General features: G+C 41.3%; 1 protein-coding gene across 1 annotated transcript in view; it reads left to right on the forward strand.

Moving 5' to 3' along the window:
• LOC125462804 (plakophilin-1-like) overlaps nt 1-24739 on the forward strand; it is a 55124-nt gene that overhangs the window by 522 nt on the left and 29863 nt on the right. The window contains exons 2-3 of the mRNA XM_048553198.2: nt 737-840; nt 20249-20697. Of these exons, the coding sequence (XP_048409155.2) occupies nt 737-840; nt 20249-20697 (553 nt within the window). The remainder of the gene's footprint in view (nt 1-736; nt 841-20248; nt 20698-24739) is intronic.

Consider the following 24739-nt stretch of genomic DNA (forward strand, 5'->3'; position numbering starts at 1 on the left):
CACTTTAACACAACTTGTCTGTTTTCTGTAGAAGTTGAAGAAACAATTCAGAATTATTGTTCAGAATTATTTTCTTACATCTTGTAATCATGGTCGTAGCGATTAATTTTCAGTATTTATTAATGGTGCAGTATTGACTTTAACATCATTGACTCAACGCATTACGGCACAAACTCATGAATATATTAATATGGCACAAATGTACTTAACAACGATGATATTACATTGTTTTCCCAGCTATGCACAGGGTTTGTTCCAGGTCAAAAAAAGAAAACATTTTTTATGATGAACATTTTCCCTCGATATGTGTTTATTTTGTCTCAATTAAATTTTGGCATATTGAGAAGCTCATTACATCCGCGGAAGTTTCGTTGAGCTAGATATTTTTGGAGCTATCATTTCTCGGGTGCAGCACACGCAGTTGAATCAAAATGACACGCCTTTTTGATTTTTATCACATATTAATAAAATTATGTGTGTGCGCATTATGCAGTATTACCGTTGATTCATTATAATTGTTTTGGTTCTTACCTTAGTTTAGCCAAAAGAAAGTGCAGTGCAATCATTACGTCAGCATCTGATGTATTGATTATTCTGCAGTTCTGGTGTGGGGAATGCTGCCAGAATTGACAACTTTGGCGATGTTTTAAGTGATAGAACGCTCAATGTAAAATGGCAGCATGAGTTCTTTTTTAAATTGCTTTATAATGTTTTCCATCTATTTCTGTTTGTTTAGAATTGCCAAATGGTCAGTGGAACATGAACCAAAGAGAGATTTTTGATGTCGGAAATTCATTTCGAAGTATGACCATCAGGGGTCAAGGAACGCAGTGGCGTAAGGTAATTTTAAAAACAAATTTCTTTGATATGTGAAGGGCAGCAAATCAGTTTTTAGAATCCTTAAGGAAATGTAAAATATTCCGTTGCAATTCACTTGTCAGGTTTTGCAATGTAGTCTAATGCAGCCCATGTATGTTTTTCAGATAAGGAGATAATAAACCATTTAAAAAACATTAATTTCCAATAATGTTGCTAAAAATGTAATAAAAATGGGAATAAGATTATTCTTGACAATAGATTTTCATTTGTGCTGTGCATTAAAATTCAGTGTGACAAAATTTGACATGGAATCTAATTCCAAAATCATTCAGATTAATTTCATCCAGTTTTACAATGCAAATTATTAGCCCAAACAGCGTAAAGTGTAGAATTATTGAGACAGTAATGAAAATACCTGAAAGACAATGTTTTATGATTTCATGCCCTGTGCCGAAAAATGTAATGATGGATTTTCCTAAGCAACTACAAACCTTGTGATGGTTCTGGGAAAATCATTTAAAATTTCCCAGTAACTTGTCAAACATTACTGTTCTTTAATGACATACATAGCAACCAGTTTGCACAAAGCAAGATTTCTCAAACAACCATGAGCTGAATAATTGGCGAATTTGTCGGTAGAGTTTGTGGGAGGAACGCTGACCGTAAAACAGAGACATTTTCCCCACCTGCTCCAATAGTGCAATGACTCATCTAATAACCACCAGGGAAAAGACGTATGGAGGAATGGTGTAGCAATTTTTTTATTTTAGAAAGATGGAACTGTTGACAAAGCTTCAACTGTCTTGCAACGTACCAGTATTAACTAATCATGCATAAAATTTCAGCAAGGTGTGCTGAAATCCACAAACCCTGACTTCAAGATGACAGTGTTACCAACTGAGTGTTACCCAACACTTGATCCCAGAAATTTCTCAGTGTCCTTTTGCCACTTCTATAACTTTGCAGTACAACAGAAATCCCATTCACAAACGTACCTTGGCTATCTTCCCTTTCTTTCTCACATTACCTCCCCATTTATGGCAATGTCAATCCTATAAACCCCTCCACTTCTCCTTTAGGACATCCCTTAATGGCCTTGACCAAGTGTTCAGTTACCGTTCCTATTGCCTCCCTTTTCCACCATTTTTTGTTTACGCATCTCAGACACAGGAAATTTAGCTGGAGGAAAAAATGTGTTTTGTAAACATTTCATGGTCAGAAATCAGTGGAGTTATTCTCAAAAGCTTTTTCTGTACTATTTTGTTGAAAATATTTAAGCTGAATCATTATCATGAAAAATAACTTTGAATTTAATATATTCATGATGCAACCAGCCTTAGTTAATTAAATTGTGCACCGTTGCTGAGAACAGAAGATTAATATTTAGTGTCCAAAGAAAACAGCTAATCTAGACAATGCAAGATGTCTGAAACAATGATGAGATTTTGTTTTGGTTTTGATGTGAGAGGAATATTAGTTGGGGCACAGAGATATTTCCCAGCAACAATTTCAAAAGAGCAGTGGAATATTTTAGTCTCCACAAGCCTAGGGAATGGACAAATTGATGATTATTTTCTGCAACTTTACAGCTTTTTAAAAATATGAAAACATTGAAATCCTGCAGTGGTGAACTTTTATGTCAGCCTGTGTATGTGATACAATGCTTTCAAAATGCGAATCAAAGTCTGAACAACATACTTTGACTAACTTTTTAAAAAGACGCCTTTACCTTGGAATTAAATAGACTACTAACCTACTAAACTGGGAAAATAAAGCAGTTTACTATTTTCAAATATTTGATTCATCACCTGAAATCTATTGCCTTAACTGGAGCTATAAGCCATTTTTTTCATTAAAGCAGAAAGACATTATTACTGTTGCGACCATGGACTTTGCAATTCTTAATTGATTTTTCAGCTATCACCATGTTTTAAATCATATTCTGATTCATATCTTGAGGAATTTGAAGATGGCTAGCTTTCTTTTTGTTCACTGATTTCAGGTATTAGTATTTAAAAGATTTTCCTTATCCAGAATCATTGAGGCAGATAAATTAAATATAACTTAGTCTTTTTAAATATTTAAATATCTGCCTGATAATGAATGGGAATCTGCAGTAAAAGAATAGCAGCTGCACATTTTTTTTGTGTCAACACCGAGTACCTAATATTTCCCCATGTTTGGAAGTGGTGCAATTTAGTTATTGTAACTTAAAATTTGCCATACAAGTAAATAATCTATTGGATTCAAATGGATGCCTAAATGCTTAATAACTGTGTTATGGCTATAATTTATTTAAAGTAAAAGTAATTTCAGCTTGTTTGCTTAGATTTCCTATTCCACTCTCTCTATCCCTGCAAATTTGTCTAGTGTTTTACCTGACTTCTGGTTGGCAATGGAAATGGCAACAGGGTCATAACCAATAATCTTGTAGAACTCAGAGATAATGGGAACGGCTGATGCTGGAGAATCCAAGAGAATAAAATGTGAAGCTGGATGAACACAGCAGGCCCAGCAGCATCTCAGGAGCACAAAAGCTGACGTTTTGGGCCTAGACCCTTCATCAGAGAGGGGGATGGGGTGAGGGAACTGGAATAAATAGGGAGAGAGGGGGAGGCGGACCGAAGATGGAGAGTAAAGAAGATAGGTGGAGAGAGTATGGGTGGGGAGGTAGGGAGGGGATAGGTCAGTCCAGGGAAGACGGACAGGTCAAGGAGGTGGGATGAGGTTAGTAGGTAGCTGGGGGTGCGGCTTGGGGTGGGAGGAAGGGATGGGTGAGAGGAAGAACCGGTTAGGGAGGCAGAGACAGGTTGGACTGGTTTTGGGATGCAGTGGGTGGGGGGGAAGAGCTGGACTGGTTGTGTGGTGCAGTGGGGGGAGGGGACGAACTGGGCTGGTTTAGGGATGCAGTAGGGGAAGGGGAGATTTTGAAACTGGTGAAGTCCACATTGATACCATTAGGCTGCAGGGTTCCCAGGCGGAATATGAGTTGCTGTTCCTGCAACCTTCGAGTGGCATCATTGTGGCACTGCAGGAGGCCCATGATGGACATGTCATCTGAAGAATGGGAGGGGGAGTGGAAATGGTTTGCGACTGGGAGGTGCAGTTGTTTGTTGCGAACTGAGCGGAGGTGTTCTGCAAAGCGGTCCCCAAGCCTCCGCTTGGTTTCCCCAATGTAGAGGAAGCCGCACCGGGTACAGTGGATGCAGTATACCACATTGGCAGATGTGCAGGTGAACCTCTGCTTAATGTGGAATGTCATCTTGGGGCCTGGGATAGGGGTGAGGGAGGAGGTGTGGGGGCAAGTGTAGCATTTCCTGCGGTTGCAGGGGAAGGTGCCGAGTGTGGTGGGGTTGGAGGGCAGTGTGGAGCGAACAAGGGAGTCACGGAGAAAGTGTTCTCTCCGGAAAGCAGACAGGGGTGGGGATGGAAAAATGTCTTGGGTGGTGGGGTCGGATTGTAGATGGCGGAAGTGTCGTAGGATGATGCGTTGTATCCGGAGGTTGGTGGAGTGGTGTGTGAGAATGAGGGGGATCCTCTTTGGGCGGTGTGGCAGGGGCAGGGTGTGAGGATGTGTTGCGGGAAATACGGGAGACGCGGTCAAGGGCGTTCTCAATCACTGTGGGGGGAAAGTTGCAGTCCTTGAAGAACTTGGACATCTGGGATGTGCGGGAATGGAATGTCTTATCGTGGGAGCAGATGCGGCGGAGGCGGAGGAATTGGGAATAGGGGATGGAATTTTTGCAGGAGGGTGGGTGGGAGGAGGTGTATTCTAGGTAGCTATGGGAGTCGGTGGGCTCGAAATGGACATCAGTTACAAGCTGGTTGCCTGAGATGGAGACTGAGAGTTCCACGAAGGTGAGGGATGTGCTGGAGATGGCCCAAGTGAACTGAAGGTTGGGGTGGAAGGTGTTGGTGAAGTGGATGAACTGTTCGAGCTCCTCTGGGGAGCAAGAGGCGGCGCCGATACAGTCATCAATGTACCGGAGGAAGAGGTGAGGTTTGGGGCCTGTGTAGGTGCGGAAGAGGGACTGTTCCACGTAACCTACAAAGAGGCAGGCATAGCTGAGGCACATGCGGGTGCCCATGGCCACCCCCTTAGTCTGTAGGAAGTGGGAGGAGTCAAAAGAGAAGTTGTTGAGTGTGAGGACGAGTTCGGCTAGGCGGATGAGGGTTTCGGTGGAGGGGGACTGGTCGGGCCTGCGGGACAGGAAGAAGCGGAGGGCCTTGAGGCCATCTGCATGCGGAATGCAGGTGTATAGGGACTGGACGTCCATGGTGAAGATGAGGTGTTGGGGGCCAGGGAATTGGAAGCCCTGGAGGAGGTGGAGGGCGTGGGTGGTGTCACGGACGTAGGAAGGGAGTTCCTGGACCAAAGGGGAGAAAATGGAGTCCAGATAGGCGGAGATGAGTTCGGTGGGGCAGGAGCAGGCTGAGACGATGGGTCGACCAGGGCAGGCAGGTTTGTGGATTTTGGGAAGGAGATAGAAACGGGCCGTGCGGTGTTGGGGAACATTGAGGTTGGAGGCTGTGGGTGGGAGGTCCCCTGAGGTGATGAGGTCATCACCTCCGCATCCCTAAACCAGCCCAGTTCGTCCCCTCCCCCCACTGCACCACACAACCAGCCCAGCTCTTCCCCTCCACCCACTGCATCCCAAAACCAGTCCAACCTGTCTCTGCCTCCCTAACCTGTTCTTCCTCTCACCCATCCCTTCCTCCCACCCCAAGCCGCACCCCCATCTACCTACTAACCTCTTCCCACCTCCTTGACCTGTCCGTCTTCCCTGGACTGACCTATCCCCTCCCTACCTCCCCACCTATACTCTCTCCACCTATCTTCTTTTCTCTCCATCTTCGGTCTGCCTCCCCCTCTCTCCCTATTTATTCCAGAACCCTCACTCCATCCCCCTCTCTGATGACGGGTCTAAGCCCGAAACGTCAGCTTTTGTGCTCCTGAGATGCTGCTTGGCCTGCTGTGTTCATCCAGCCTCACATTTTATAATCTTGTAGAACTGCTCAGATGTTAACCAGAAAGTTGGTGGTTTGTAACCCCTCAGAGACAAAGGTCTTCCTCACATGTGGGGAGGCACGTTAGCTCAGTGGCTAGCCCTGCTGCCTTACAACAGCAAGGACCTGGGTTCGACCCCACCCTTGGGCAACTGTCATGTGGAGTTTGCACATTCTCCCATTGTCTGCCTGGCTTCCTCTGGGTGTTCCAATTTCTTCCCGCAGTCCAAAGATGTACAGGCTAGGTGGATTAACCATGCTAAATTGTCTGTAGTGTGCAGGGATGTATAGATTCAGGTGTGTTAGTCATGGGAGGGGAAAGGGTAGGGGGATGGGTCTGGGTGGGATGCTGTTTGAAGGGTTGGTGTGGACTTGTTGGGCTGAAGAGCCTATTTCCACCCTGTAGCAATTGTATTATGATTCTGTGAACTGTTAATGAAGAGCCTCCATGTATAATCTCTGAACTCACCACATACAAAATTTTTCCAAGTCACCACTGGTGCTTCTGCAAAATAGAGAAAATTGAAATGTACTTATTATATGATTCACCTTGGATCTGTAACTATTCTCTGCTGTCATATCAACCTTCACTTCAAATTAGTACAAACTCAGAAGGATAATATTACAAGGCACTAACTGACTATTAGACATATTGCCATGACTAACAGAGTAGACCAATATGAAATAAAGCATTTGTGAAAAAATGTTTTCCATTGATAAGAATACACAAGTACTTTGCAAAGATTTTCCCATTGTGACCCAGAAGATGTGTTGCAACTTCTCTTGCTGAGAACAGTGGGTGGCATGAGAAGACTGGAGAAGAGACAATCTGTCTGGAGTAGTTGGAGGATTGAGTGGGTCCAGGGGGAGTTCTGTAGCAGCTGTTTCTGTCTTGGAGCTTGGGGCCTCCCTTAGTGTCTCAGCCTCAGCTTTACGGACCACCAATGTAGTCTGTTTTGAGAATTTATTAGTGGCACAAAATTCAAAATATTATTTAAAATTTGGACTAAACTGGTATCTGGCAGTTTCAAAGAAGTTTTGCATGGATTTTCCATGTAAATTATAACTTGTACAACTTATGTACATTTCTAAGTTTTGTTAGTCACAGAATTCAATATTCAAAATATGTTTGGTTTCCACTTTAGGAAGATGCTTCTAGCCCACAGTCGATCAATGAACAATTATATATTTTTTAAACTCATATGTAATATTAAAAATTAACAATCCTAAAATATGGTGATATTTAAAACTGTGAGTATGCTGTACATTATTTGTAATAAAATCTGTCACAAAATAGTTACCGTTGAAAAAACAATGCTTTGATTATATTTGGATTCTGTCGAGTACAGTGAAATCTTACATTTTTGTAAATGTAACATAAGTTGATCTTAACAAGGTTTTTTTTAAGAAAACTGTTAAAACAGCGAGGCAATGGCCTATTGTAATATCACTGGACTGTTAATCCAGATAATGTTCTGAGGACCTGGCCTCAAATTCTGGTACGGCAGATGGTGGGAGTTGAATTCAATAAATACCTGGAATTTAGAGTCTACCAATGACTAGGAATGCATTGTCAATTGTTGGTGGAAAAACCCATCTGGCTCACTAATGTCCTTTAGGGAAGGAAACTGTCATCCTGACCTGGCCTGGCCTACGTGAGTCTCCCGACCCATGGCACAGTGGTTGATTCTAAAACAGTTAGGGATGGGCAATAAATGCTGCCTAGCCAGCAACGCCTTCATCCCATGAATGAATAAAGAAAAAGGTATATGGTGTAGTGAACTGTATGGGAATCATGGCAACCATTTTTTTCACACAGTAAGCTCATAAATAGCAATTAAATATACAAATAGTTGATTGAGGGCTGTTTGGCAAGAATATTCAAAGAGCAGAAAGATCTTCTATTGACTAGCAGTGAATATCAGGTGGGTTATTTGACTGTGACCACATTACAGTAGAATCAGATGTTTCTTACATGGAGCAACCATGTACATGCATCTCCAGCAGAAACTACTGACTGCAGATGAAATATAACACCGCTGCCTTTTTTTGAAACATATTCTGCAGAGAAAGAGAATTGGCGTTTTTAATGATAACCACCAATCTGGTATTTCAAAGTGGAGCAATTTTTAATTCTCTTAAGGAGGTATTTCCAGTTTTGCAGTTCGGGTAAAAGACCTGTTGCAGTGTTACTTTTCCAGTTTAGGGAAGAATAAACCTTTTCTACTGCACAGTGACTCTCAGCCATACTATACTTAAGAATAGTATCATTCTGATCAGAATCTATATTCAAGAGTTGTGCAATAACTGTATTCAAGAGTTTTTGATTAGATCCACTAAATTCAGTGATTTCAAGCCTGGTTTTAGAGATTTTAATCTCACCACAGATGATAGTCATACCTTCAGCAGTCAAGGTGCTAAACTGTGGAATTTCCCTTTCTGTCAGCAACTTCATGCTCATGTCAAAAGGACATTTTAAAACTTAGTCTCTTTCCAACCAAGTTTTCAGAGAACTGTGCTAATACCTTCTTATGTGGCTCAGTGTCAAATTTTGTTTAATAATGTGCCTGAGGATGTTAAAGAATTAAAGGGTGGTAGTGATAACACACTGGAGGAACATAGCAGGCCATGCTGCCTAAATAAAGAGAGGAGGGGTGGGGCTGGTTAAGGTAGGTGGGATAGTGATCTACAGATATTCACCTGCACACCCGCTAATGTGGTCTACTGCATCCGCTGCTCCCGATGTGGCCTCCTGTACATCAGTGAGACTAAGTGGAGGCTCGGAGACTGTTTTGTAGAGCATCCGAGCTCTGTTTGCGACAAACGTTCAACACCTTCCAGTTGCGAACTACTTCAGCTCCCCCTCCCACTCCGTGAATGACAGCTCCATCCTGGGCCTCCTCCACTGTCGCAACGACACCACACGGAAACTGGAGGAGCAGCACCTCATATACTGCCTGTTGGGAGCCTACAACCCAATGGTCCCAATGTGGACTTTACTAGTTTCAAAATCTCCCCACGCTGACCTCATCCCGTGACCAACCCCCCCCCCCTTTATCCCTGCTTCCTTGACCTGTCCATCTTCTTTCCCACCTCACTGACCAATCCCCACCACTGCCTACTTGCACTGACCTACCATTATTTGACTACCGTCTCCAGCCCCACCCCTCCTCTCTATTTATTTCAGAGCTCCCTCCCCCCCCCCCCGCCCACCATTTCTGAAGAAGGATCTTGACCTGAAACGTCAGCTTTCTTGCACCTCTGATGCTGCCTGCCTATTGTGTTCCTCCAGCTCCACGCTGTGTTATTTCTGACTTCAGCATCGGCAGTTCTTACTATCTCAAAGGGTGGTAGTGATATTAGTTGTTGTTGACTTGTAATTACTATGCAGCCAGAAACATCAACTTGACTACATTTCCAGCAGATGTACCTACTGCTTGACCTGCACTTTTGGAAATATCTCCTTTTAATAGATAATAGTCATGATACAACCTTGCATTTAGAAAGTAAAAGACTGGATATGAATAATTAACTTCATATTTTTGCATCAATATCTCATTTCCCTCAGTTGAAATACTTGCAAGCATTAGACTGCTATTAGAATATTAGAAGGAACAGGATTTAACAGAACATGAATATGATTGCTTGTTTTGATTTGTGTTCTGTTGTGAGCTTTAAACTCTCTTTTCTGCTTACTGATCTGGTTTGAGCCTGTAATTATACAAGTAACAAGACGTGGGCTGCTTTGCTTCTGTAATGTTGGCACACATATACTTGCAGTTAGCTCCTCGAATATAACTGAAAACAGTTTTGCTGTTGATTGACATCTTTAGGGTTGCAGATGGGATACTCCTCAAACCTGCAAGACAAAAGGGTGTTCTTTTTAATTGTGCCACACCTATACTCCACCCAGTTTTTGGGCGTAACACTGAAAATGTGATCAGGCTTTTATTGTAAAGAAACTAGTTTTGCAACAAGTTGTCTGAGTCGAATTGCTTGTTTCTTGCCATAACTCTTAAACCTCTACTGTTGCCTGAAAAGAAAAGGAGTTTGCAGCCTTTCAAAACACTTTTTCATAGAACCATAGAACACATGGTATTCAGTATGGAAGGAAGCAATTCCGCTCAATAAGTCTGCACCAATTTTTTTTCAAAGTGCAGTGCAGTTGGTCCCACTTTTTCACTTTCCAATGAATCCTGTGGATCTTCCTCCTTCCAATATATAATCAGCTCCCTTTTGAAAATTGCCACACTTCTAGAGCTTGTTCTCTGGTCTTTTGATCAACCACTAACAGTTTGAATTGTTACTGAAAATCATACATACAAGCATAAGTAGGTTTCCTGCTGATTTGTCTGCCAAATTTTTGAAGGTGGTTGGTAGAACGCTTGAAGAAATTCCTAAAGAAGGTTTTCTACATCAGTTTGGTCAAACTCAAAGAAGAAATCCTGTAAGCAATTCAGTGAGATCCTGGCTGGTCTGACAATCCTCAACTCCACTTTCTTGCCATATCCCAATAACCTTTGATTCTTGTACTGATTAAAAATCTTGGCCTTGAATGTACTCGATGACACAATCTTTACAGCCTTTTAGTTTATTTCTGCAGGTTTACTACCCTCTGAGAGAAGAAATCCCTCTTTATTCTGTATAAATCATCAACTTCTTACTCTGAGATTGTGCTCTGGCCCTAAACTCTCCCAAAAAGGGAAACAAATTCTCTGCATCTACCAAGCCAAGTACCTATGAACCATATGTTTCAAAGCAATCCCCTGTCATTCTTCTGAACTCCTGTCAGAACCAGTGCAATGAATCATTTAAGTCGTACTTTGCCATTCTACCTCTGCGACTGAAGTGAACAACATACTGCATCTGCCATTTATATTTTCATTCATTCAACTTGTCTAAATCACCCTGAAGCCTTTTTATAGCCTTCTTGACATTCACACACCCACCTGATTTTATATTGTCAGCAAACTGGAAATATTACATTGGATTCCCTCCTCCAAATCATTGGTATATATTGTGACTAGCTGGGGCCAAAATACTGATCCCTGCATTACCCTACTTGTTACTGCCTTGCACTCCAAAAATGACCCATGTGCTCCTACTTTCTGAATCCTGTCTGCTAACAAATTTTAAATATCAATGAATTATGCCAACATGTTATCATAATTCTCACGTCTTTTGATTTTACACAATAGCTCTTTTGTGGGACTTAATCAGAAGATCTCTGAAAATATAAATACACCACATCGAGCAGTTCTCCCTCATTTATTCTACTAGTTGTGCCTCAAAAAACTGCATTTAGTTTATCAGACATGATTTTCTTTTTATAAATTCATGCTGACTTTGCCTAATCCTGTTCATATTTTTATGTGCCCGGTTACCACATCCTTTATAAAAGGCTGCAGCATTTTCCTGCTGCTGCGATTAAACTGACTGGTCTGTAATTCCAAGTTTTGCCCTTCCTCCTTTTAAAAGTCTACAGATTTTTGAAAGATGACAGTAAAAGCATCCATTGTTGCAAGGCCATCTTGCTTAGTCCTCTAGATTAACAGCCACCTGAGATTTGATCACCTGTCAGTCTCATTAATTTCTCCAGAATGTCTGTTATTTCACGAATGTTAATTGTCTTCACTTCGTCCTTCCCAAATGTTTGTTTGCCACTTCTGGGATTTGTTTTAATATCTCTTCGGTGATGACAGAACAAAAGTAGTTGTTTAACTGTTTTGTCATTTCCCTTTTCTTCTGTTTCAGACTGTGAGGGACCTACATTTATCTTCTCATTTGAAATGACCCATCATTACTGGGGTATTCTTGCTGATGGCACTGCTGATTCACTGTTTAACGCTACCTGTTACCTCACCACTACTGTTTGGAGGCATAAAGACAAATCCCAGGAATGTTTCCTTCCCATTGTTGCTTCTTCACTCAACCCAGACTGATTCCTCGTCTAGATTTCCTGTGCTAATATGATTTCACATTAATGCAAGGATTTCATCCTTCAATAACAACACCTCCCCCCAGTTCGCCTCCCCAAGACAATTTCCCTTTTGCCTATCCTTCCTGAAGAATGAATGCCTCTGGTTGTTCACTTTTCTGCTTTGATGATGCTGTAGCCAATTCTCTGTAACCACAAACACATATCATGTACAACTATTGATACAGTTAGTTAATCAACCCTGTTGCAAATGTTTATTTCTTTAAATGTAGTACGTTTAGGCTTGTCTTTTTGTGATTTTTTTTCTGCCCTTTTTGTGATACTTCAGCATTAGCTTTACTGAATAATGGGGCAGGTTTGCAGGCAGTGTTAACTGTAAGTTGCATGGCTACACTTCTGCTCCAAGGTCAGCGCGTGCTAATCAGTACGCCATGCTATTCCAAGTATTGGCTTATGATTTTCAAAGTCGCTGCTACATATGAACCTCAGAAATCTATGCAGAAGGAAAATGAATTGGAGACAAGAGAGCTTGCAGGTTAAGTGACCTTCTCTTACTCCGATGTTCTGTGCTCCTATGTAAGTGCTTTGGGATATCCCAAGGCAAATTAAACACATTTTGAAGAAATGAATTAGTCTTGTTTTTATTTGTTTCTGATTCAGAACCACAACTAATTTCTCCTATTAATGAAAATCTGGATGCTTTTTAAAATAAAACTTGTTTGCTGCTTCAGTGAACCAGTTTGATTAAAACATCCAGTTAGGATAGTAGTTTAAGGCAATGGACTAAGGAAACAAAGATAGTTTCAACCAAAAATTTTCATGCTTTGATCACTGAAGGAAGATCCTTTTGAAAGTGCAATAATTGGAATTTTAGCTACAGTCACACCAGTACACTCACTTTCTAATCTAAGCTGTCATAACTTTCCAAAGTGCAAACATGTAGGGGTTATAACAAAGAGTGGAGAATTGCCAAGGCCTTTTGTATTTACCAAGTTTTATTGTTGATAGAGAGTGACAACACTTCCTTTTTCTACTCTGCTTTGCCAAATTTTGTACTGTATCATTGCCTGTTTTGAAGTTCTGTACCTTTTGATCAAATCTCAGACCAGTTACCATAATCGTTGAAACTAGGTGATTGACATTGATACATTTTGTTTTCCTTTATTCATTCATGGGATGAGGGCATCATCTTTAGGCAGCATTTATTGCCCATCCCAGTTGCCCAGAGGGCAGCTCAGAGTCAGCCACATTGCTGTGGAGTCGCATGTAGGCCAGACCAGTTAAGGATGCAGTTTCCTTCCCCAAAGGACATTAGTGAACCAAATGGGTTTTTCTGACAATTGTCAGTGCATTCATGGTTATCACTAGATTCCCACTTCCAGATTGTTTTTACTAAATTCCAATTCCGCCATCTGCCGTGGTGGATTCTGCATGACATGCATAACATTCCATAAAAGTAATGTTGCCTATTATTGGTGTTCTGTTGTACCAGAACCCACACTTGATTATTAACCAGGCAGTCATGATGTGAGTTTAAGTTCCAATGATAACCAACTTAGGACTCATCTAGCCTTGACATTTGAATCAACAACAGATAAAATGCTTATTTCATAAAACATGTACAAAGTAATAAATTTACATTTACATGTAACACCTTTACTGTTATAGAATATTACAAGGCACTTCAAAGGAACATGACATAGGAAAATTTGATACTCAGTCACCTGGCACTCACCCATTCTGAGCCTACCTGGATGCTCACAGCATTTCTAACCCTGAATTGCCTATTTGCACTTCGACCCCTCAGTCAGAGAGATGGGGGCTCATACCATTTCTTCCTTGCCTTCCTGTTTTGTGCATCACAAAGGAAGGAAGTTGTAATGGTTGCCAGTCAAGTCCTGGTTGATAGCCTTTACTAGGTGTTCCTGGCACAGTCAGTGAAGAGCAGTATCTGATGCCAGTCCAGGGGCTTGGAAACAGTCAGTTAGCTGCTTGGGATGGCCAGAATCAGGAAGCTGGCTGCATAAGGAGTGAGGAGCCAAATGACTGGCAAACCATCACTTGTCTTGATTCTTTATGATGTAATGGGAGCTTATTTCCTCCTGGAATGAGAGAGAGCCAGGTACTAAGGGCGGTGAATCTGGATGGTAGACCTGTTATTTTTGGAGCAAGTGGGAACATGTCATGAAGATAATTCCGCTTGTGCTGGTAGAGTGGAGAAGGTCATTCCATCAGTGCTGTGCACTTCTGTAGATGGCCGAGACTTCACTGATTTGGGTGACATCTTCTAGTGTTGGGACCTCTACTGTTGGTTCTGGGGGAAGAGATCATCCCAATTCTGCTCTACCTCATCCAGAAAGGCCTCCAGATCCTTGCCCATACCATGGGGCATGGATTTCCAGCTGTGTTATCTCTGGGGCATATCTCTGGGACATATGCCAGGAACCCATGCAGTGCAGCTCTGACTGGCAGTTCTTGTTGGGTGCACAAACGGGCTTTTAAAGATGGTGTGGCCATAAGAGATGCCAGTGAATTCTGAGATATCAGATGAATGGCTAGTTGTCTCAGGAATGATGCACGGTGAGGTGGGGCCAGATCAGATGTGTGGGAGAATAGGGTAAATAGTCAATGAGATAAGGTTGGTAAGATACAGTGAAAAAATATACTAGGCCTCATGGCAGGAATCCCTCCAAAAAAGCACAATACAACTTGGACTTAGCCAAAGAAAAAGAGATACAATCTGTCATTCCAGTTGGCCAAAGGTGGAGTGAGGGTGCCTTTGAGAATTTCAGCTGCAGAATTGTTTCCGAATGGTCAGTCCAAGGCTAGATGATTGAAAGTACAGTTTAACTACAAAGTGTGGATTGGTGCTGCAACCTACAGATGTTGAAGGGTATAGGCAAGGAAGCTTCAAGTAAGGGGCAAGGCATCATCAACCCTTGATTAATGTTTAGCGTGCAATATTGCTGCAATTACCCAGGCAGTCATGCTGTGAGTTTGAGTTCTAGTGATAAGCAACTTTGGACACATCTAGTCTTTACAACAGATGAAATATTTATTTCATGAAATGTGTGCAATGTAATAAATTTGCATCTACATGTAACACCTTTTACTGTTGTAGAATAAACTTACTGACAGCAAGTACCTTGTTTATGTTTAAGCAGACATAGCAGAAGAAGATTCAGTGAAAGACAATGACTATGAATCCACTGGCAGAGCCCAAAAAATCAGAATTGGAAAGCTTTACTTGGCTAGGCGTTTGTGCCACATTTTGTATGAAGCAGCATCCAACACATTCTGGATGATGTTGGGAGGAGCAAAGAGCTGTATGTTTATCCATCGTGAAGCCAGGCCTCATTCAAGAACAAGGCGTGTAGAAAAGTTGAAGAGTGTTGAAGAGTTGGGATTAGGATTTGAAAGAGAACTGTACCTGAGGGGGAGAAGTGAAGGAATGGAGGATGATGAAAAAGAATTATTTAGGATTTCTTTTCCTTAAAACGGGGAGGAGAAAAGTAGAAATAAAAGTGATGGGTTTGGGCAGCCAGTTTTCACTCTTGAGCACTTCCTTTATGACAGAACTTTATATATTAGCTGTAGATATTCTGATTGCTTTTGTATAAGGTATGTTAATATGTCAATGCCCTGCCCTTCAGATGAGCAATCAAATTAAATAGGGAAGATCTTCCTTTAGACGCCTGGGCTTAAGGGATCATCTGAATGATGCACACTTTCGAAAAACATTAGAAGCAGAAACACTTACATACCCAAAATGAAACCTGCCCAAAATTTCACTATTTAAGTATTTAATTAACGTTTGACAGACTCTGTGGGTGTGGCATTGCCAGATATCTGCTTCTTTTCTCTATCTTCGTGATCTTTTACACACAAGTGCTATTAGAAGAAAACCAGCCCGGTCTTGATATTTCGAATGTTTCTGTTTCTAATTTAAATTCTGTTTGGCTGATGGAGAATCTTAGATGTATATAGATGTTCCTAATTGAACTTGAAGCCACATATCAATCATGCTGCTGGTACTGGCACAATGGATCAAATCACATCCTTCTGAGTTGTAAAAATTCTGTGATGATGTATCTTCATTAAATTTAGAATGCTGCTACTGAAGTATGATTTTTACCAAATTCCTCAAACCTTAAAATCATTCAACTTTTTGCCCTATATGTATGACAGCTAGAAATTGCTGTAATATAGAATGTGTAGCCATAAGTAAGTCTTTATCTGTGACTCAGAGGAGTGAATTTTAGTTATGTTTGCTTTTCTCCTCTTAAACCTGTGTCAGCAAATTATTTTGTAATGTACTCCTTTCACTTTCCACTCCCATTCCTTACTGAGGTGAGTTGAAGGGCGTTACCCAAAACTTAGTTTTTGGATTTTGAAATAATTTTTGAAATAGCTTAATTTAAAATAAAAAATACAGTTTAGTAACCAAACATTAAAAACAGGGGAGCTGTGTTTTTACTTCATTCACTACGCACAAGCACTTGGGGAAACTGAAGATCATTGGTCAGGCAAAGAGATACCTCGATGTATAAAAACTTATTGTTTATAATGTATTAAATATTAATTCAAATAAGCAGATATTTCCCAGAGGGCAATATTTAACAATAGCGTTCACAGTGAGTTGAGCCCAGCAGTTTTCCTTCTGACCGTTAAAGTGTAACTTCTTTCCAGCCAGCAACTTGGAGACAGAGTGAAGGATCCAAGGCAAGCAGTTGATTCAGCCTGGAGTCCTTCTCTAGTGATCAGTTACTGACTTAGAATTCATGCATTGAACATTTTAAGCAATTCAGCAAGCACTGATTTTGGACATTTCTCGCCTATCCCGGTGGGTTAAACTAAGAGTTCCTATTCATTGGATTGTGATTATTCACACAACACAGAATCTATATCAAAATATCATTCTCCCAACTCCTTTCTGCAAAACATTACTCAAGGTCGTTTTGCAAACCTCCTGATTTAAAATAAGACTGATTATATCTCAGCCTGAGTGTTTTGGTCAGTTCAGTGTGGCATAATGTAGAAGGAAAGTCAAAGACGTCAAAGGTGTAAAATACACTATTGTGTGACGATGACATGTCATGTACTAGTGAGTCTAGGAACAGAGAGAGAGAGAACAGTTGAACATGTGGCTACAGAGCTGGTGTAGGAGGGAGGGCTTTAGATATATGGCTCATTGGGATGTCTTCTGGAGAAGATGGGACCTGTACAAGAAGGACGGGTTGCGCGTGAACTGTACAGCCACCAGTGTCCTGGCTGGGAGGTTTGCTAGAGGTCTTCGGGATGGTTTAACCTAGTGTGGCAGGGGTTTGAGAACCAGAACAACAGGCCATTAAGTACAGGAACTGGGGACAAAGAGAGACTGCGATATACTTAATGAAGAGTAATAGCAGGCAGAGGAAAGTTTCAGGGCTCAGACAGACTGGAGCTCTGGAGTGCATTTACTTCAATGGATAACAGTGGCTTTCGGGTGTGGGTGCTTAACTGGGCAAGGGCCAATTACATTCACATTAGACAGGAACTGGGGAATGTGGATTGGGAGCAGTTATTTGGGAGCACATCTACGTCTGGCGTTTGGGAAACTTTTAAAGACCAGTTGGTTAAAGTGCAGGACATGCATATCCCTGCAAAACTGAAGAATAGGAATGGCCAGATTCAGGAACCATGGATGACAATGGAAATTGTAAGCTAAGTCAAAAGGAAAAAGGGAGTTTATGATAGGTCTAGGCAGCAACACACTGATGAAGCCATTGAGGAGTATGCAGGAAGTAGGAAGGAATTTAAATGCAGAATTAGGAAGTCTAAGAGGGACCACAATACGTCTTTAGCAAACAAGGTCAAGGAGAATCCCAAGGCTTTTTATTCATATATTAGAAGGAAGAGGGTAGCAAGGGAAAGAGTAGACCCATTTGAGGACAAAGGAGAGAAGTTATGTGTGGAGCCACAGGAAATGGGGGAGATCCTTAATGAGTACTTTGTATCGGTATTCACCAAGGAGAGGGACATGACTGAGGTTGAGATCAGGAATAAATGTGTAAATACTCTAGAAAATGTCAATATCTTGAAGGAGGAAGTTTAGGGTAACCTAAATTGCGTTAAGGTAGACATGTTCTATGGACCAGATCGGATCTATCCCAGGCTACTCGGAGAGGCAAGGGAAGAAATAGTTAGGACATTATCAGATATCTTCACATTCTCTGTGCACAGGCAAAGATCCAGAGTACTGTAGATTATCTAATGTTTAAGAAAGGAAGCAGGGATAATCCAGGAAATTATAGGCCGGTGGGCCTGATGTCTGTGGTGGGGAAGCTGTTAGAGAAGATCCTGAGAAACAAGATATGAGAATTTGGAAGAAAATGGACGAGTTAGTGACAGGCAGCATGGTTTTGTACAGGGAAGGTCAAATCTCACCAACTCGATCGAATTTTTTGAAGAGGTGGAGGAAAATGTGGGCAGAGATAATGGGAACTGCAGATGCTGGAGAATTCCAAGATAAAATGTGAGGCTGGATGAACACAGCAGGCCAAGCAGCATCTCAGGAGCACAAAAGCTGACGTTTTGGGCCTAGACCCTTCATCAGAGAGGGGGATGGGAAGTGGGAACTGGAATAAATAGGGAGAGAGGGGGAGGCGGACCGAAGATGGAGAGTAAAGAAGATAGGTGGAGAGAGTATAGGTAGGGAGGGGATAGGTCAGTCCAGGGAAGACGGACAGGTCAAGGAGGTGGGATGAGGTTAGTAGGTAGATGGGGGTGCGGCTTGGGGTGGGAGGAAGGGATGAGTGAGAGGAAGAACCGGTTAGGGAGGCAGAGACAGGTTGGACTGGTTTTGGGATGCAGTGGGTGGAGGGAAAGAGCTGGGCTGGTTGTGTGGTGCAGTGGGGGGAGGAGACGAACTGGGCTGGTTAAGGGATGCAGTGGGGGAAGAGGAGATTTTGAAACTGGTGAAGTCCACATTGAGACCATTAGGCTGCAGGGTTCCCAGGCGGAATATGAGTTGCTGTTCCTGCAACCTTCGGGTGACATCATTGTGGCAGTGCAGGAGGCCCATGATGGACATGTCATCTAGAGAATGGGAGGGGGAGTGGAAATGGTTTGCGACTGGGAGGTACAGTGGGCAGCCTGATTAGTAAGTTTGCAGATGACACAAAGATTGGAATTGCTGATAGCGCCAACGATTGTGAAAGAATGTAACAGGAAATAGATTGGTGACTTGGGCACAGAAACGGCAGATGGAGTTTAATCTAGACAAATGCAAGATAATGCATTTTAGAGGATCAAATTTAGGTGTGAATTATACTGTAAATGGCAGAAACCTTAGGGACATTAACATACAGATGGATCTGGGCATTAGGTCCACCGTTCCCTAAAAGTGGCGACACAGGTGAATAAGAAGACATGTGGCATGCTTGCCTTCAGCAGCCAGTGCATGGATTACAAGAGTTGGCAAACCATGTTACCGCTATATAAAACCCTTGATAGGCCACACTTGGAGTATTATGTGCAGTTTTGGTCACCATTCTACCAGAAGGAAATGCAAGCTTTGGAAAGAGTGCAGAGAAGATTCACCAGGATGTTGCCTGGTCTCAAGGGCGTTGGTTGTGAGGAAAGGTTACAGAGACTAGGATTGTTTTCACCGGAAAGGAGACCTGATTGAGGTCTACAAGATTATGGCAGGCATAGACAGGGTGGATAGAGGCTTTTTCCCAGAATTGAAGTTTCAATCATAAGGGGGCACAGGTTCAAAGTTAGAAGGGGAAAGTTTAAGGGAGATGTGCAAAGGAAGTTATTCACACAGCGAGTGGTAGCAGCCTGGAATGCACTGCCAGAAGAGGTGGTGGAAGCAGGCATTTTGGTGACATTTAAGAGGCATCTGGAGGGTTATAGGAAGTGGGAGGGAGTAAAGGGATATGGAGCAAATAAGGCAGAAGATTTGTTTGTTAGATTAGTTAGGGCATGATAATCAGCACAGGCTTGGAGGGCCTGTTCCTGTGCGGTACTTTTCTTTTGTTCTTTTGAAATAAGCTGAGGACTTCTTTAATTTGAAGAAGGCGCACAAAGTGAACTGAACTCTCAAGTAGATTAAGTGTGGGTCCCTGCCACAAAATTGATAATTGTTGCAATTTTAGGCCTACAAAATGGGTGCGACAAGTTGAAATTTAGATATCTAGGTAGATAGATCTACATCTCTCTCTTAATTGTATTTTCTAATCAACCTGACCAGAGATATTATTACACAACTCTAAAGCAGATGGGACTTAAAACTAAATCTCTTGGCCCTGAGGTAGGAACATTACCACTGTACCACAAAAGCCCTATGGATCGTAACTGTATTTTGTACTAAGAATGCTATTTTGTTTTCCTTGCAATTCTAGGTTTTAGCTCTAACTCTACAGTAAATATATTTGTGACTTTTTTTAAACTGCTCACTAAAAACAAAAATGTTGCATTCATATATTCTCTTTCTTGAAGGGTTCACAGTATGAAGGTACCATGAGAGAATTCTCTAGCACAGAAGGGTCTGCAACAGGAATCCCGAGAGAATACTTACAAAAGAACCATTTCAGCTCTTTCAGCATGAAGGGAAACCGAACAATCAGCATGCCATCATACTTACGAAAAAATTCTGGCCCACAAAGTCCACTGGGTGAGACCGATGTCTTCTACAGAGGCATGGCAAGCAGTCGAAGTGAACCAGATCTCCTAAATATGCAAAACACACAGACTTTCAGAAGGCTAAGAAGCAAGTTCCGAACTGTAGATCGGACCAAGAGCCTTCATGCAAGACGAAGCGTTAACCACGATTTCTCAATGCTCCCGGATACTAAAAGTCATGAGAAAGGCCGTTTAAATTTATCGATTTCAGGGATTCGAAGTATCAAAAGAGGAAGTACTTTTCGTAGAACAGCAAATGAAATACGGTAAGCCTAATTTTAATGTAATTAGATATTGTGACTGATTTTCCTCATAGGTAATAATGCTGCCAGAAGTGTGGATGACCATAATTTCTGCTCCCCCTGATGAACATGAACCTAGCTCCTGGAGGTACCAAAAAGCCTGCTTAATTAGAATATTTTTTGATGGGTATCCAGTGATGGTTTTGCTTGCAATGTGGAAACAAGCCATGCTGAGCTGTGAATTTTTTCGGCAACTATAACCAACTAAAAAGGCTTACCTGTTCACCGTTGTAAAAGTTAATAGATAGCATTTCTTGAACCTCGAAATTTACCCAGAGTTTTGCTTCGTGATCACTGACTGTAATGAGACTGTTTGGAGTGCGGGCTAAATATTAAAATCCATTCTTCCTGGTAAGCTGGACACCACTGTTATGCTGGTATTCCTTCCATGCAACATTGCTACATTATTAATGGCAGAAAGTCCACATCCATCCTTTCATTCAAAAGTTACTGATTAAGCCAGGAACAGAACTAAAGGTTTATTTTTAAGTTAAATTTCAACGTGCATATTTTTCAGTTATATAACTGAGAAGAGATTATTGCTTATGGTGCTGTGTTTCTCACCATAGCCACTGAAAGTAATAGCGATGGAAGAAAATGCCAGCATTGGTTTTAATGGAGATTCACTGATTTCTGTCCCAACATTAGAGTTAACATATAAAATATAAAATCTAAAATATAAAAGCTGATTTTCTAAGACTTAATATTGCACAATTCAAAATGTAGCACAGTGATTATGATCAATACAATGCATGTGTCATAATGCATGAGTCATATCTCTCCCAATTACATTTTTTTTATTTTAGAAAACACTGTAAAAGAACTTAAAAGAATATTAACACCAAGGGTTTGATATTATACAATGTATCATGGTTTTGAGTGGTTAGAATCAAGATGGAGCAGAATGTCTCCCTGTCTTCAGGTAGCATTGTTGGCTCACTGGAATCTCCTGGCTATTTCTATTGATATATTGACTTATTGCCTGAGCTGTCTCCAACATAGTCCAGTTAAATGTAACACATGTAAAAATTTGACCATTGAAGAAAGCAAAGTCAGAAAATATCAGATTGGAAGAAAGAGATGAAATTGAAGGAGGACGGAGTATGGGGTTGGGGCAGAACTGTCAGGGGAAGGTTGTAGAAGGTTGGAAGAATGGTAGGTGGTGTAACTGGAAAACACTTGGCACAGTATTATTTGCTGCAGCAATGCAATATAAAATTTGTGCAGTTAGGTAAACAACCAGATCAAGGAAACCAGCAAAAAGGAATTGAGAGCCAAAGAACCTCGATGTCTCTGTAACTGATTATGTTGGACAGGTCAGGGTGGCTGTTTCGGGTCAGCTGCTGAAGCACTGTAAAGAACATAACAGTGAGTACCTTGATCCTGAGGACTCCATTATGGTAGTAATTTCACTTCCTCCCCAGAGCAGCCAAGGGAAATACTCGCTTTGCACAGACGTTTTGCAGTGCCTTTGTATGTGTGACGCCCTTTCGTGTAATAGCTCAGTGACAAGAGTCGAGAGTGCAAGTGTGAGCAGACAGTGGAGAGTGAAGGCCCTGCAGTCAGTCAGTCCCTGACACCTGAGCCGGATGACTTGCTGAAAAAGAAGGATGTTTTTGGACCTACATCACCACATTTTTGCACAGGTACTGAGGGCCATCTTAGAAATTCTGAGACAGAACGTAGCTGTCATGATGTGAGTTCATTGGTATCTTAAATACAAAGACAAGGGAAGAATATAACATGGTGCTTGCTACCTTTCTGTCCATCCAACCACATGTTCCTGTCACCATTGCCCATCTGCAGAACCTTTAGATCGGTCAATACATTTAAAATATGTACTTTGACAAATCAAGCTTTTCCCAAGACCACAAGAAACTACAATCATGAATACAGCCCAGTCAAGCATGCAAGCCAGTCTTCCATCCATTGACTCCATCTATACTTCCCGCTGTCTCGGGAAAGCAAACAACATAATCAAATACCCCACCCATCCCAGCTATATTGTCTTCCACTCTCTTCTGTCAGGCAGAAGATATAAAGGTTTGAATACACATAGAAACAGATTCTAGAACAGCTTCTTTCCCATTATTATCAGGGTTTTGAATGGACCTTTTGATCTCTCTCTCGGCACCTACTCTGTGGCCATAACACTGTATCCTGCACTCTGTTCTGTTACTGTGATGCATTCTGTGTGGTACAATATGCCGGCACAGCACGCAAAACACTTTTCACTGTATCTTGGTACATGTGTCAATGATAAATAAACCAATGATTTTCATTAAAACAATGGAAAGTGACTTTTGAACACTTAGACCACTGATGCTAAGGGTGTGAAATTATCTGATTGATGCTAGTAGGTCTTCCTTGCATCAATTGTTGAACATTCAAATCGAGGACAGTAAATAAGTGACATAGCCAGATATAGCTTTGTGTTGTCATTCTGTTATGATTTCATTAACCAACTCCTTCAATTCCCGTTTGTGACTCAGCAGAGACAGGGCCAGGCTCTGCAACTATTGCAAAAGTAATTTTCCATTGTTTTAATCAAAATCATTGATTGATTTGTGACACATGTATGAAGATATAGTGAAAATTGTTCTTTGTTGAGCTGTGCAGGCATATTGTACCATACAGAATGCATCACATTAACCGAACAATGTGCAAAATACTGTGTTACAGCCACAGAGTAGGTGATGAGAGAGAGATGAACATTAATTTAATGTCCATTCAAAACTCTGATAACAGTGGGGAAGAAGCTGTTCTAAAATCTGTTTCTATGTGTATTCAAACTTCTTTATCTTCTGCCTGACAGAAGAGGGTGGAAGAGAACATAACTGGGATGGGAGGGGTATTTGATTATATTATTTGCTTTTCTGAGGCAGCAGGAAGTATAGATGGAGTCAATGGATGGAAGGCTGGTTTGTGTGATGGACTGGGCTGTATTCCTGATTTTGCAGTTTCTTGCAGTCTTGGGAAGAGCATAATCTGCCAAAGTACATGTTATAAATGTACTAACCAATCTACAGGCTCTGCAGGTGACAGGGACTTGTGGGTGGATGGACAGAAATGTTTGTTCTCCCCCCATCAGGTAGCAAATAACGTATTATATTCTTCCCCAGTCTTTGTATTTAATGCAAATTAGTTAACATCATGACTGCTACTTTCTGCCTCAGGTGTGTAAACTTTTAAGTGTCTAGTGCTGGAAGTTGGATACAGACTTCTTCAGTCTGTTTCCCTCACTTGTTCTTCTGGCTGCAACATAAAGACAAATGTACAGATGTCCACAATGGACCACAGGATAAAGGCTTATGACAGATTTGTGACAAGAAAAGGTTTTTCACTAGAAGCTATTGAAAGAAAGCTTTAATTGCCTTTATTTATAGTATAACTACTTTTCTAACTGTTTCCATAATGCCTCAGACAAGGTTTGTTCTTATTTGACATATTGTCACTTATTTGTCATCTGGGTAACTTGCCATCTCCTTTCATTAGTGTAACTTAAACTGACTGTGACTTCAGTGTAAATGACGTCATTAATGAAAGACAGCTTTGAACCTTGTCCTGTCAATTATGTCCAAGTGTATTTGTGATATGGAAGGGGTTATGTGAGACAATATTGGAAGGGGAGCCTCTTCAGAAAGCAAGCACTCAGCCATTTTATCATCAGTATTTGAGAAGAGCTGTACCTGGTATATCCGACTTGACTTCAAATTCTGGCTTGTTTCTTATAAAAATGGCACCATTATTGCAGTAGACAAGACAAGAGATATCAGAATGGTGGGCCCTTTTCATGGTATGAGATAGTTAGGCAGATTTACTTTCACTCTTTTTTTACATTGGGAAGTATAATTCCAATTATTTCTCATTTTTAAGATTTCAGTTCAAACTGGTGCTGTTGCCTGTTTTGATAGATAATTTAAAATAAGCTATCATTCCAAATGTTCTCTTTATCTGCACAAATATAAGCAAACTTTTACAGGCTATATCTGTCAGCACTAAAATT

Source organism: Stegostoma tigrinum, chromosome 21 (genome assembly GCF_030684315.1).
Source record: "Stegostoma tigrinum isolate sSteTig4 chromosome 21, sSteTig4.hap1, whole genome shotgun sequence".
Classification (NCBI taxonomy): domain Eukaryota; kingdom Metazoa; phylum Chordata; class Chondrichthyes; order Orectolobiformes; family Stegostomatidae; genus Stegostoma; species Stegostoma tigrinum.